At 47.4% G+C, this 14,758-nt stretch overlaps 1 protein-coding gene across 2 annotated transcripts in view; it reads right to left on the bottom strand.

The window, feature by feature from the left end:
* LOC139549523 (F-BAR and double SH3 domains protein 2-like) overlaps window positions 1-14,758 on the bottom strand; it is a 125,200-nt gene that overhangs the window by 8,384 nt on the left and 102,058 nt on the right. For both annotated transcript variants that reach the window (XM_071360107.1, XM_071360108.1), the window contains 4 exons: window positions 12,319-12,477; window positions 8,138-8,272; window positions 6,019-6,102; window positions 5,699-5,876 (listed from right to left, as the gene is read on the bottom strand). In XM_071360107.1, the coding sequence (XP_071216208.1) occupies window positions 5,699-5,876; window positions 6,019-6,102; window positions 8,138-8,272; window positions 12,319-12,477 (556 nt within the window). The remainder of the gene's footprint in view (window positions 1-5,698; window positions 5,877-6,018; window positions 6,103-8,137; window positions 8,273-12,318; window positions 12,478-14,758) is intronic.

The following is a 14,758-nucleotide window of genomic DNA, read 5'->3' as shown; positions in this document are numbered from 1 at the left end:
CAGTGGGTTTGGCGACGAGTATGAAGCGAGGGCCAGCCAACGAGAGTGTACAGGTCGCAGTGGTGGGTAGTATATGGGGCTTTGGTGACAAAACGGATGGCACTGTGATAGACTGCATCCAATTTATTGAGTAGGGTTTTGGAGGCTATTTTGTAAATGACATCACCGAAGTCGAGGATTGGTAGGATGGTCAGTTTTACAAGGGTATGTTTGGCAGCATGAGTAAAGGATGCTTTGTTGCGGAATAGGAAGCCAATTCTAGATTTGACTTTGGATTGGAGATGTTTGATGTGAGTCTGGAAGGAGAGTTTACAGTCTAACCAGACACCTAGGTATTTGTAGTTGTCCACATATTCTAAGTCAGAACCGTCCAAAGTAGTGATGTTGGACAGGCGGGCAGGGGCAGGCAGCGATCGGTTGAAGAGCATGCATTTGGTTTTACTTGTATTTAAGAGCAGTTTGAGGCCACGGAAGGAGAGTTGTATGGCATTGAAGCTCGCCTGGAGAGTTGTTAACACAGTGTCAAAAGAAGGGCCAGAAGTATACAGAATAGTGTCGTCTGCGTAGAGGTGGATCAGAGAATCACCAGCAGCAAGAGCGACATCATTGATGTATACAGAGAAGAGAGTCGGTCCAAGAATTGAACCCTGTGGCACCCCCATAGAGACTGCCAGAGGCCCGGACAACAGACCCTCCGATTTGACACACTGAACTCGATCAGAGAAGTAGTTGGTGAACCAGGCGAGGCAATCATTAGAGAAACCAAGGCTGTCGAGTCTGCCAATGAGGATGTGGTGATTGACAGAGTCAAAAGCCTTGGCCAGGTCAATGAATACGGCTGCACAGTATTGTTTCCTATCGATGGCGGTTACGATGTCGTTTATGACCTTGAGCGTGGCTGAGGTGCACCCATGACCAGCTCTGAAACCAGATTGCATAGCGGAGAAGGTGTGGTGGGATTCGAAATGGTCGGTAATCTGTTTGTTGACTTGGCTTTCGAAGACCTTAGAAAGGCAGGGTAGGATAGATATAGGTCTGTAGCAGTTAGGGTCAAGGGTGTCCCCCCCTTTGAAGAGGGGGATAACCGCAGCTGCTTTCCAATCTTTGGGGATCTCGGACGACACGAAAGAGAGGTTGAAGAGGCTAGTAATAGGGGTGGCAACAATTTCAGCAGATAGTTTTAGAAAGAAAGGGTCCAGATTATCTAGCCCGGCTGATTTGTAAGGGTCCAGATTTTGCAGCTCATTTAGGACATCAGCTGACTGTATTTGGGAGAAAGAGAAATGGGGGAAGCTTGGGCGAGTAGCAGAGGGGAGGGCAGTGCTGTTGTCCGGGGTAGGGGCAGCCAGATGGAAAGCATGGCCAGCCGTGGAAAAATGCTTATTGAAATTCTCAATTATAGTGGATTTGTCGGTGGTGACAGTGTTTCCTATCTTCAGAGCGGTTGGAAGCTGGGAGGAGGTGTTCTTATTCTCCATGGACTTTACGGTGTCCCAGAACTTTTTTGAATTTGTGTTGCAGGAAGCAAATTTCTGCTTGAAAAAGCTAGCCTTGGCTGTTCTAACTGCCTGTGTATATTGGTTTCTGGCTTCCCTGAAAAGTTGCATATCACGGGGGCTGTTCGATGCTAATGCAGAACGCCATAGGATGTTTTTCTGTTGGTTAAGGGCAGTCAGGTCAGGAGAGAACCAAGGGCTATATCTGTTCCTGGTTCTAAATTTCTTGAATGGGGCATGCTTATTCAAGATGGTGAGGAAGGCATTTTTAAAAAATGACCAGGCATCCTCTACTGACGGGATGAGATCGATATCCTTCCAGGATACCCCGGCCAGGTCGATTAGAAAGGCCTGCTCGCTGAAGTGTTTCAGGGAGCGTTTGACAGTGATGAGTGGAGGTCGTTTGACCGCTGACCCATTACGGATACAGGCAATGAGGCAGTGATCGCTGAGATCTTGGTTGAAAACAGCAGAGGTGTATTTGGAGGGCAAGTTTGTTAGGATGATATCTATGAGGGTACCCGAGTTTACGGAATTGGGGTGGTACCTGGTAGGTTCATTGATAATTTGTGTGAGATTGAGGGCATCAAGCTTAGATTGTAGGGTGGCTGGGGTTTTGAGCATGTTCAAATTTAGGTCGCCTAGCAGCACGAACTCTGAAGATAGATGGGGGGCAATCAGTTCACATATAGTGTCCAGAGCACAGCTGGGGGCAGAGGGTGGTCTATAGCAGGCGGCAACGGTGAGAGACTTGTTTTTAGAGAGGTGGATTTTTAAAAGTAGAAGTTCAAATTGTTTGGGAACAGACCTGGATAGTAAGACAGAACTCTGCAGGCAGTCTTTGCAGTAGATTGCAACACCGCCCCCTTTGGCCGTTCTATCTTGTCTGAAAATCTTGTAATTGGGGATGAAAATATCTGAGTTTTTGGTGGTCTTTCTAAGCCAGGATTCAGACACGGCTAAAACATCCGGGTTGGCAGAGTGTGCTAAAGCAGTGAACAAAACAAACTTAGGGAGGAGGCTTCTAATGTTAACATGCATGAAGCCAAGGCTATTACGGTTACAGAAGTCATCAAAAGAGAGCGCCTGGGGAATAGGAGTGGAGCCAGGTACTGCAGGGCCTGGATTCACCTCTACATCACCAGAGGAACAGAGGAGGAGTAGGATAAGGGTACGGCTAAAAGCTATGAGAATTGGTCGCCTAGAGCTACTGGAGCAGAGAGTAAGAGGAGGTTTCTGGGGGCGATAAAATAGTTTAAAGGAATAATGTACAGACAAAGGTATGGTAGGATGTGAATACAGTGGAGGTAGACCTAGGTATTGAGTGATGATGAGAGAGATATTGTCTCTAGAAACATCATTGAAACCAGGTGATGTCATCGCATATGTGGGTGGTGGAACTGAGAGGTTGGATATGGTATAGTGAACAGGGCTAGAATCTCTACAGTGAAATAAGCCAATAAACATTAACCAGAACAGCAATGGACAAGGCATATTTACATTAAGGAGAGGCATGCTTAATCGGGTGATCAATAAGGGTCCAGTGAGTAGAGGTTGGTTGGGGTCGTGGCGATCCAGACAGCTGGCCGGGTATGTGGCTCTCGGTAGCAGCATGGGATGGAGGTCTGTTTGTAGATACCTCGTGCGTTTCCGTCGGTAAGTTAGTGGGGTTCCGTGTAGTGGGGTTCCGTGTGGAAGAGGGGATCAATCCAAATTGGCAGAATAGATATAGTGACCCAAGGAGAAAAAAAAAAATAAAAAAAAATAAAAATAAAAATAAATAATAGTTGTCCGGTATGCTTATTCAGGTAGCAGCCGATAAGACAGCTAACGATTAGCGGGCCTCAGGTGAGCGTTCAGGTAACGTCGGGATGGAGGTGCCAGTTGGATAAATCCCTCGGGCAGATAACGTCGGCAGTCAGACGTGAAGGCCCGGTGGGGTTCCGTATCTGCAGCAGCAACAAAAGAAACGTGTCCGGATGGTGATGGAACTCCTCAGCTGGCTAGCTCCAGGATGATTTGAGTATGCTCCGGGGTCGACGTAAGCCAATCGTCACACGGTTTGCAGCTAGCTAGCTGCGAAGTCAAGGTGCAAGTGACCAGAGCCTGCGGCTGGAATCCGGGGAAACTGAGAGAGAAGAAAAGTCCCGGAATGCTCCGGTCCGAGTCGCGTTGCACAAAAGTGCCGGTAGATTATCGAGCTAGAGGAATAGCTGATGACCACAACACGAGGGCAGCTGAAAACCAACGCTAGCCAGCAAACCGGCTAATTTCGGGGCAGCTACAGATTAGCTTCTGGCTAGCTATCGGAGTAGCTACTGGTTAGCTTTCAGGCTAGCTTCTGAATTAGCCCCTGGCTGGCTTCCACGATGGATTTTCAGTTTGAGGTAAATATTACTTTTTAGTAATTGGTGAAGCGGGTTGCAGGAAAGCTTTTGCAGGAAAGCTTTTGTAGTTGAGTTCTTGGATAATAAAATAAATAAAAGATAAGTGAAGAGAGGTGTAAATATATATACAGGACACAAACAATACGGAACAGAAAAAGACGTCTGAACTGCTAAGCAACCTTGGGGGAAGTAGGTTTGAAGTGAGTTAACACACACTGGGTTCAGACGTTTACTTTTGAAGTGAGTTAACACACACTGGGTTCAGACGTTTACTATTGAAGTGAGTTAACACACACTGGGTTCAGACGTTTACTATTGAAGTGAGTTAACACACACTGGGTTCAGACGTTTACTATTGAAGTGAGTTAACACACACTGGGTTCAGACGTTTACTATTGAAGTGATTTAACACACACTGGGTTCAGACGTTTACTATTGAAGTGAGTTAACACACACTGGGTTCAGACGTTTACTATTGAAGTGAGTTAACACACACTGGGTTCAGACGTTTACTATTGAAGTGAGTTAACACACACTGGGTTCAGACGTTTACTATTGAAGTGAGTTAACACACACTGGGTTCAGACGTTTACTATTGAAGTGAGTTAACACACACTGGGTTCAGACGTTTACTATTGAAGTGAGTTAACACACACTGGGTTCAGACGTTTACTATTGAAGTGATTTAACACACACTGGGTTCAGACGTTTACTATTGAAGTGAGTTAACACACACTGGGTTCAGACGTTTACTATTGAAGTGATTTAACACACACTGGGTTCAGACGTTTACTATTGAAGTGATTTAACACACACTGGGTTCAGACGTTTACTATTGAAGTGAGTTAACACACACTGGGTTCAGACGTTTACTATTGAAGTGAGTTAACACACACTGGGTTCAGACGTTTACTATTGAAGTGAGTTAACACACACTGGGTTCAGACGTTTACTATTGAAGTGAGTTAACACACACTGGGTTCAGACGTTTACTATTGAAGTGAGTTAACACACACTGGGTTCAGACGTTTACTATTGAAGTGAGTTAACACACACTGGGTTCAGACGTTTACTATTGAAGTGAGTTAACACACACTGGGTTCAGACGTTTACTATTGAAGTGAGTTAACACACACTGGGTTCAGACGTTTACTATTGAAGTGAGTTAACACACACTGGGTTCAGACGTTTACTATTGAAGTGATTTAACACACACTGGGTTCAGACGTTTACTATTGAAGTGAGTTAACACACACTTGGTTCAGACGTTTACTTTTGAAGTGAGTTAACACACACTGGGTTCAGACGTTTACTTTTGAAGTGAGTTAACACACACTGGGTTCAGACGTTTACTATTGAAGTGAGTTAACACACACTGGGTTCAGACGTTTACTATTGAAGTGAGTTAACACACACTGGGTTCAGACGTTTACTATTGAAGTGAGTTAACACACACTGGGTTCAGACGTTTACTATTGAAGTGATTTAACACACACTGGGTTCAGACGTTTACTATTGAAGTGAGTTAACACACACTGGGTTCAGACATTTGTTTCCATCAATGTCTTCATGACAACAAAGTTGAAAATGGTTCTATAGTCTGAGAGTGTTTTGTATTTGCCTAGTGGTGTACATGTGTGTGTAGTGGTGTACATGTGTGTGTACATGTGTGTGTAGTGGTGTACATGTGTGTGTAGTGGTGTGTACATGTGTGTGTAGTGTTGTGTACATGTGTGTGTAGTGGTGTGTACATGTGTGTGTAGTGGTGTGTACATGTGTGTGTAATGGTGTACATGTGTGTGTGTGCGTTCTTACAGCTGGCTTCTCCGTTGATGCTGCCTGTGTGTATCTCTGGCTCAGTGGAGTTGGAGGAGGTGTGTGAGCGAGCGTCCAGAGCAGCGAGAGACTGGAGCATGCTCAGTAGGCTGTTAGAGGTGGGGAACTGAAGATACTTCTCTGGGACGTAGCCAATCAGCCCCCTCTTATTCCTCGCCTGAAACAACCGATTACACAACAGGATGTTAAGACCGTTAACCAATTACAGAGCTCTGTGTTAAAGGACAACCCTGGTCAAGCAATGAAAGAGGACTATATTAGACAGTGCTGTGTGTTTACTGTCTGATCGTTGTTGTTACCTTGACCCAGTCCTCCATGTCTCCATCCTCTATCACCTCCAACATCTCATGCTCCTCTATACTCAACTCATCTGGCTGAGACGCCTAGAGACACAGAGAGAGACAGACAGAGAGGGAGAGCGAGAGAGAGAGACAGACAGACAGAGAGGGAGAGCGAGAGAGAGAAAGACAGAGAGACAGACAGACAGAGACAGAGCGAGAGAGCGAGACAGACAGACAGAGACAGAGCGAGCGAGTGAAAGACAGAGAGACAGACAGAGCGAGAGAGCGAGACAGACAGACAGAGACAGAGCGAGCGAGTGAAAGACAGAGAGACAGACAGAGAGACAGACAGAGCGAGAGAGAGAAAGACAGAGAGACAGACAGAGCGAGTGAGTGAAAGATAGGAAAGGTGAGAAGGGAGGAGAAAGAAGAAATGAGGATAATAAACAATGGATAATACAGACAACTGATATTTCATGGCTCTAATGTTACACATAACCCAGTGTTCAGATGGGTGTGGCCCTCTGACCTGATGGGTGGGGCCCTCTGACCTGATGGGTGGGGCCCCCTGACCTGATGGGTGGGGCCCCCTGACCTGATGGGTGGGGCCCCCTGACCTGATGGGTGGGGCACCCTGACCTGATGGGTGGGGCCCTCTGATTCTGACCTGATGGGTGGGGCCCCCTGACCTGATGGGTGGGGCACCCTGACCTGATGGGTGGGGCACCCTGACCTGATGGGTGGGGCACCCTGACCTGATGGGTGGGGCCCTCTGATTCTGACCTGATGGGTGGGGCACCCTGACCTGATGGGTGGGGCACCCTGACCTGACCTGATGGGTGGGGCACCCTGACCTGATGGGTGGGGCACCCTGACCTGATGGGTGGGGCCCTCTGACCTGATGGGTGGGGCACCCTGACCTGATGGGTGGGGCACCCTGATTCTGACCTGATGGGTGGGGCCCTCTGACCTGATGGGTGGGGCACCCTGACCTGATGGGTGGGGCACCCTGATTCTGACCTGATGGTGGGGCACCCTGACCTGATGGGTGGGGCACCCTGATTCTGACCTGATGGGTGGGGCCCTCTGACCTAATGGGTGGGGCACCCTGATTCTGACCTGATGGGTGGGGCCCCCTGATTCTGACCTGATGGGTGGGGCCCTCTGACCTGATGGGTGGGGCACCCTGACCTGATGCGTGGGGCACCCTGACCTGATGCGTGGGGCACCCTGACCTGATGGGTGGGGCACCCTGACCTGATGGGTGGGGCACCCTGACCTGACCTGATGCGTGGGGCACCCTGACTTGACCTGATGCGTGGGGCACCCTGACCTGATGCGTGGGGCACCCTGACTTGACCTGATGGGTGGGGCACCCTGACCTGACCTGATGGGTGGGGCACCCTGACCTGATGCGTGGGGCACCCTGACCTGACCTGATGCGTGGGGCACCCTGACCTGATGCGTGGGGCACCCTGACCTGATGCGTGGGGCACCCTGACCTGATGCGTGGGGCACCCTGACCTGATGAGTGGGGCACCCTGACCTGACCTGATGCGTGGGGCACCCTGACCTGATGTGTGGGGCACCCTGACCTGATGCGTGGGGCACCCTGACCTGATGCGTGGGGCACCCTGACCTGATGGGTGGGGCACCCTGACCTGACCTGATGCGTGGGGCACCCTGACCTGATGCGTGGGGCACCCTGACCTGATGCGTGGGGCACCCTGACCTGACCTGATGCGTGGGGCACCCTGACCTGATGGGTGGGGCACCCTGACCTGATGCGTGGGGCACCCTGACCTGACCTGATGGGTGGGGCACCCTGACCTGATGGGTGGGGCACCCTGACCTGATGGGTGGGGCACCCTGACCTGATGCGTGGGGCACCCTGACCTGATGCGTGGGGCACCCTGACCTGATGCGTGGGGCACCCTGACCTGATGCGTGGGGCACCCTGACCTGACCCTGACCGTGTGGGAACAAAACAAGCTTACATGGCTCTTTTACACACTTTCATCTTAATGTACATATTGCTACATAATCTGTCTAGATAAAGAATGTGTGGAAATACATTATCTAGCACAGCTAAGCAAATACGTTGTTCAGTGTGTGTGTGTGTGAGTGTGTGTATTACCTTGTATGAGTAGAGGACTTTACAGGTCAGTGGGTAGTTCCTGAGAGTCCCAGAAGGGCTGGAGCTGCTGTCATCAAACACCTCCATGTTCTCCTCACACTCCTCACCCTCCGACCGCTCCACATCAACCGGGCCCTACACACAGACACGTCACAATGAGTTCCTTCTCAAATTATCCAGTGCGGTTCCGTCCTTGTTCTCTCTGGTTCTCTCCGGTTCTCTCTCCTCGTCCTTCTGAGTCAGGTGATATGAAGGGCGTCGATGTAAAACCTTTATGTCCTGACCCCTCCTCTACCTTTCCTCAGGGAATCTCATTGGCTCAGGGAGATCAGGTGATTCAGGTGGCATATGGGCCCGCCCCCCATTGAGACCGGACACAGCAACACAACCAGGACAGAACAGCTGTGTGTTTTTCTCTGTGTGTGTTCAAAACTCACTATGTTCCTGATAAAAAGCTAAAACATCACTAAACTCTACATCTCCATCAGAGCAGAAAACAACAGCTGTGTGTGTGTGTGTGTGGACGTGTTTAACTATTCTTGTGGGGACCAGAAGTCCCCACAAGAACAACTGGGGACAAAATCCCTACAAGGTCAAATGCTATTTCTAGGGGGTTTGGGTTCAGGTTAGAATTAGTGTTAGTTTTAGGGTTAGGGAAAATAGGATTTTTAATGGGACTGAATTGTGCGTCCCCACAAGGTTAGCTGTACAAGACTGTGTGTGTGTGTGTGTGTGTGTGTGTGTGTGTGACCGACCAGATTTTCCCCTCTACATATATTCCTCCTACTGTAAGCAGAGGAATACGTTTCCTCTTCTTATCTAGGTTAAGACATTTAGCTTAGAATGAGGAGTTAAAAATATATATAAAAATAGTCCATTCTACTTTTAATAATAATAGCAATGTAAACACCTTGTAGTTGTCAAACAAAAAGATAGAGATCAATAGGTAACAGGTGTTATCATCATTATCATCATGGCCAGAGGGAATTCTTAGAAGAGGATTATACTACACCATAGTATTAAATCAAATGTTACTGTTATTGGTCACATACACGTGTTTAACAGATGTTATTGGTCACATATACGTGTTTAACAGATGTTATTGGTCACATACCCGTGTTTAACAGATGTTATTGGTCACATACACGTGTTTAACAGATGTTATTGGTCACATACACGTGTTTAACAGATGTTATTGGTCACATACACGTGTTTAACAGATGTTATTGGTCACATACACGTGTTTAACAGATGTTATTGGTCACATACACGTGTTTAACAGATGTTATTGGTCACATACACGTGTTTAACAGATGTTATTGGTCACATACACGTGTTTAGCAGATGTTATTGGTCACATATACGTGTTTAACAGATGTTATTGGTCACATACACGTGTTTAACAGATGTTATTGGTCACATATACGTGTTTAACAGATGTTATTGGTCACATACACGTGTTTAACAGATGTTATTGGTCACATACACGTGTTTAACAGATGTTATTGGTCACATATACGTGTTTAACAGATGTTATTGGTCACATACACGTGTTTAACAGATGTTATTGGTCACATACACGTGTTTAGCAGATGTTATTGGTCACATACACGTGTTTAGCAGATGTTATTGGTCACATACACGTGTTTAACAGATGTTATTGCGGGTGTAACGAAATGCTTGTGTTTCTAGCTCCGACAGTGCAGTAATATCTAACAAATTACACAACATATACCCAATACACACAAATCTAAGTAAAGGAATGGAATTAAGAATATATCAATATATGGACGAGCAATGTCAGAGTGGCATAGACTAAGACACAGTAGAATAGTATAGAATACAGTATAAACATATGAGATGAGTAATGCAAGATATGTAAACATTATTAAAGTGGCCAGTGATTTAAACTCTATGTATATAGGCAGCAGCCTCTAATGTGCTAGTGATGGCTATTTAACTGATGGCCTTGAGATAGAAGCTGTTTTTCAGTCTCCCTGTCCCAGCTTTGATGCACCTGTACAGGCCTCACCTTCTGGATGATAGCGGGGTGAACAGGCAGTGGCTCGGGTGGTTGTTGTCCTTGATGATCTTTTTGGCCTTCCTGTGACATTGGGTGCTGGAGGGCAGGTAGTTTGCCCCCGGTGATGCGTTGGGCAGACCGCACCACCCTCCGGAGAGCCCTGTGGTTGTGGGTGGTGCAGTTAACGTACCAAGCGGTGATACAGCCCGACAGGATGCTCTCAATTGTGCACCTGGAAAAGTTTGTGAGGGTTTTAGGTGCCTAGCAAAATGTCTTCAGCCTCCTGAGGTTGAAGAGGCACTGTTGTGCCTTCTTCACCACACGGTCTGTGTGGGTGGACCATTTAAGTTTGTCAGTGATGTGTACGCCGAGGAACCTGAAGCTTTCCATCTTCTCCACTGCAGTCCCGCCGATGTGGATAGGGACTATCCTCATCACGTTGAGTGAGAGGTTATTTTCCTGACACCACACTCCGAGGGCCCTCACCTCCTCCCTGTAGGCCGTCTCGTCGTTGTTGGTAATCAAGCCTACCACTGTAGTGTCGTCTGCAAACTTGATGATTGAGTTGGAGGCGTGCATGGCCACGCAGTCGTGGGTGAACAGGGAGTACAGGAGAGGGCTCAGAACGCACCCTTGTGGGGCCCCAGTGTTGAGGATCAGCGAAGTGTAAATGTTGTTTCCTACCTTCACCACCTGGGGGCGGCCCGTCAGGAAGTCCAGGACCCAGTTGCACAGGGCAGGGTTCAGACCCAGGGCCTCGAGCTTAATGATGAGCGTGTAGGGTACTATGGTGTTGAATGCTGAGCTATTGTCAATGAACAGCATTCTTACATATGTATTCCTCTTGTCCAGATGGGATAGGGCAGTGTGCAGTGTGATGGCGATTGTGTCATCTGTGGATCTATTGGTGCAGTAATCAAATTGAAGTTGGTCTAGGGTGAAGTGGGTCTAGGGTGACAGGTAAGGTAGAGGTGATATGATCCTTGACTAGTCTCTCAAAGCACTTCATGATGACGGAAGTGAGTGCTACGGGGCGGTAGTCGTTTAGCTCAGTTACCTTAGCTTTCTTGGGAACAGGAACAATGGTGGCCCTCTTGAAGCATGTGGGAACAGCAGACTGGGATAGGGAGAAATTGAATATGTCCGTAAACACTCCAGCCAGCTGGTCTGCGCATGCTCTGAGGACGCGGCTAGGGATGCCGTTTGGACGAGGGTTAACACGCTTAAATGTCTTTCTCACGTTGGCCATGTAGAAGGAGAGCCCACAGTCCTTGATACCGGGCCAGGTCGGTGGCACTGTGTTTTCCTCAAAGCGGGAGAAGAAGGTGTTTAGCTTGTCCAGAAGCAAGACGTCGGTGTCCGCGACGTGGCTGGTTTTCCTGTTGTAGTCTGTGATTGGCTGGTTTTCCTGTTGTAGTCTGTGATTGTCTGTAGACCGTCACGTACGTCTCGTGTCGGAAAGGTTCCACTTTGTCTCTATACGACTTCACTTTGTCTCTATATTGACGTTTTGCCTGTTTGATTGCCTTGCGGAGGGAATAACTACACTGTTTGTATTCTGCCATATTCCCAGTCACCTTGCAAGTAGTTATCACCTCGGGGGAAAGGTTAATTGATTAGGAGATACTTTGCTCTCCATCACACTGGTGTGAAATGAACACTGGGCCGAGGGAACAGACAACTCCCTCAACTAATTCTCTAACTGTTACTCTTGTCATCCACACCACTTTCTCCTCCTCTCCATCTCCCTTCTTTCCTTTGGTTCCAGTTTCACCCATTATCACTTCCCCACTCTCTGTCTCCCTCTCTCACTTCCTCTCTTTACCCCCTCCCTCCCTCCCCCCTCTCTCTCTTTGGTGGTTGCTGCAGTATCATGTGAACAGAATGTTAAGTGGTGAATAGGAGCAGAGACTGCTTACCTCAACATCCTGCTGACACACACAAACACACACACGCACACACACACACACACAGGACCAAAGTGCTGAAGTCCACACACACATGCCTTGGCTGCCCTGTGGCAAATAAACATTTGTCTGTGATGATGACAGGTAGTGGGAGACAGGCATTGCAGGGAGTGTAGTGAGGGATTGTGGGTAGTTTCCTCCAAAGTGAGGGACGGTGGTGTAGTGAGAGGGAGGGAGGGCAGGTGTCTCACCGAGAGTGAGGGATCATGGGTAGTGTAGTTTACTGTAGCCCAGCGCTCATTCTCCAGCTCCTCCATCACCTGGTTCATGGCGCTCTTCAGCCAGGTATCCACGGCAACGCCCACCTGTCTCAGCAGGTCCAGACGAGCCTCTGCCTTCAGCTTTACTGTCTGGAGTGAGAGAGAGGTTACACACACTGCTGGGTAATCAATATAACTGACAGGGGATGTTGGAGGACTCAATCTATCCCATCAACACTCAATCTATCCCAGGTAAGTAGTATGTACAGTACCAGTCAAAAGAGTGGACACACCTACTCCTCATTCAAGGGTTTTTCTTTATTTTTACTATTTTCTACATTGTAGAATAATAGTGAAGACATCAAAACTATGAAATAACACATATGGAATCATGTAGTAACCAAAAAAGTGTTAAACAAATCAAAATATATTTTAGATTTTTCAAAGTAGCCACCCGTTGCCTTGATGACAGCTTTGCACACTCTTGGCATTCTCTCAACCAGCTTCATGATGTAGTCGCCTGGAATGTATTTCAATTAACAGGTGTGCATTGTTAAAAGTTAATTTGTGGAATTTCTTTCCTTCATAATGCGTTTGAGCCAATCAGTTGTATTGTGACAAGGTAGGGGTGGTATACAGAAGATAGCCCTATTTGGTAAAAGACCAAGTCCATATTATGGCAAGAACAGCTCAAATAAGCAAAGAGAAACAACAGTTCATCATTACTTTAAGATATGAAGGTCAGTCAATGCAGAACATTTCAAGAACTTTGAAAGTTTCTTCAATCACAAAAACACAAAGAAACAGTCACAAAAACCATCAAGTGCTATGATGAAACTGGCTCTCATGAGGACCGCCACAGGAAAGGAGTTCCCAGAGTTACCTCTGCCGCAGAGGATAAGTTCATTAGAGTTACCAGTCTCAGAAGTTGCAGCCCAAATAAATGCTTCACAGAGTTCAAGTAACAGACACATCTCAACATCAACTGTTCAGAGGAGACTGAGTGAATCAGGCCTTTATGGTCGAATTACTGCAAAGAAATCACTACTAAAGGACACCAATAAGAAGAAGAGACTTGCTTGGGCCAAGAACCACAAGTAATGGACATTAGACCGGTGGGAATCTGTCCTTTGGTCTAATGAGTCCACATTTGAGATGTTTGGTTCCAACCGCCGTGTCTTTGTGAGATACAGAGTAGGTGAACGGATGATCTCCGCTTGTGTGGTTCCCACCGTGAAGCATGGAGGAGGAGGTGTGATGGTGTGGGGGTGCTTTGCTGGTGACACTGTCAGTGATTTATTTAGAATTCAAGGCACATTTAACCAGCATGGCTACAACAGCATTCTGCAGTGATATGCCATCCCATCTGGTTTGTGCTTAGTGGGACTATCATTTGTTTTTCAACAGGACAATGACCCAACACACCTCCAGGCTGTGTGAGAGCTATCTGACCAAAAGGGAGAGTGATGTAGTGCTGCATCAGATGACCTGGCCTCCACAATTCCCCGACCTCAAACCAATTCAGATGGTTTGGGATGAGTTGGACCGCAGAGTGAAGGAAAAGCAGCCAACAAGTGCTCAGCATATCTCGGAACTCCTTCAAGACTGTTGGAAAAGCATTCCAGGTGAAGCTGGTTGAGAGAATGCCAAGAGTGTGCAAAGCTGTTATCAAAGCAAAGGGTGGCTACTTTGAAGAATCTAAAATATATTTTGATTTGTTTAACACTTTTTTGGATACTACATGATTCCATATGTGTTATTTCATAGTGTTGATGTCTTCACTATTATTATGTAGAAAATAGTAAAAATAAATAAAAACCCATGAATGAGTATGTGTGTCCAAACTTTTCACAGGTACTGTTGGTACAAAGGAAGTACAGGGAGATAAACTCCTTACAGAACATTTTCATGGAGATAAAAGCTCTTTAATGTCTGATCAGTATCAGGAAGTGGAATGTTGTTAATTATTGAGTACACTTTCATCACTAATGCTTCCTCCTCTGACCCCGCCCACCATAGACTATTGGTTGTCCTGGCTCTACCCCTCCCCCCAGGGCCCATTAGATCCAAATGGACTCAGACATTCAACAGACAGCAGGAGGTAATGGGGGCTGGGGGAGGGAGGGGGAGGGTGGGAGGTGAACAGAGGGGAGGGTGGTGGACAGAAAGGGAGGTGGAGAGTGGTCCATATCTGCGTGAATTTCTCATCTCTGTCTGTGGGCGCTATGACTACATCAGCCAGCAGGGGGTGCCAGAGAGAGGGAAATCACAGAGACCGAGAGGACAGATATTATTTATATTTAACCTTAATTTAACGAGGCAAGTCAGTTAAGAACAAATTCTTATTGATAACGACGGCCTACCCCGGCTAAACCAGGAAGACGATGGGCCAATTGTGCGCCGCCCTATGGGACCAATCACGGCCGGATGT

Source organism: Salvelinus alpinus, chromosome 22 (assembly GCF_045679555.1).
Source record: "Salvelinus alpinus chromosome 22, SLU_Salpinus.1, whole genome shotgun sequence".
In the NCBI taxonomy this organism is placed as follows: Eukaryota; Metazoa; Chordata; class Actinopteri; order Salmoniformes; family Salmonidae; genus Salvelinus; species Salvelinus alpinus.
This window is presented reverse-complemented; position numbering and strand designations above follow the sequence as displayed.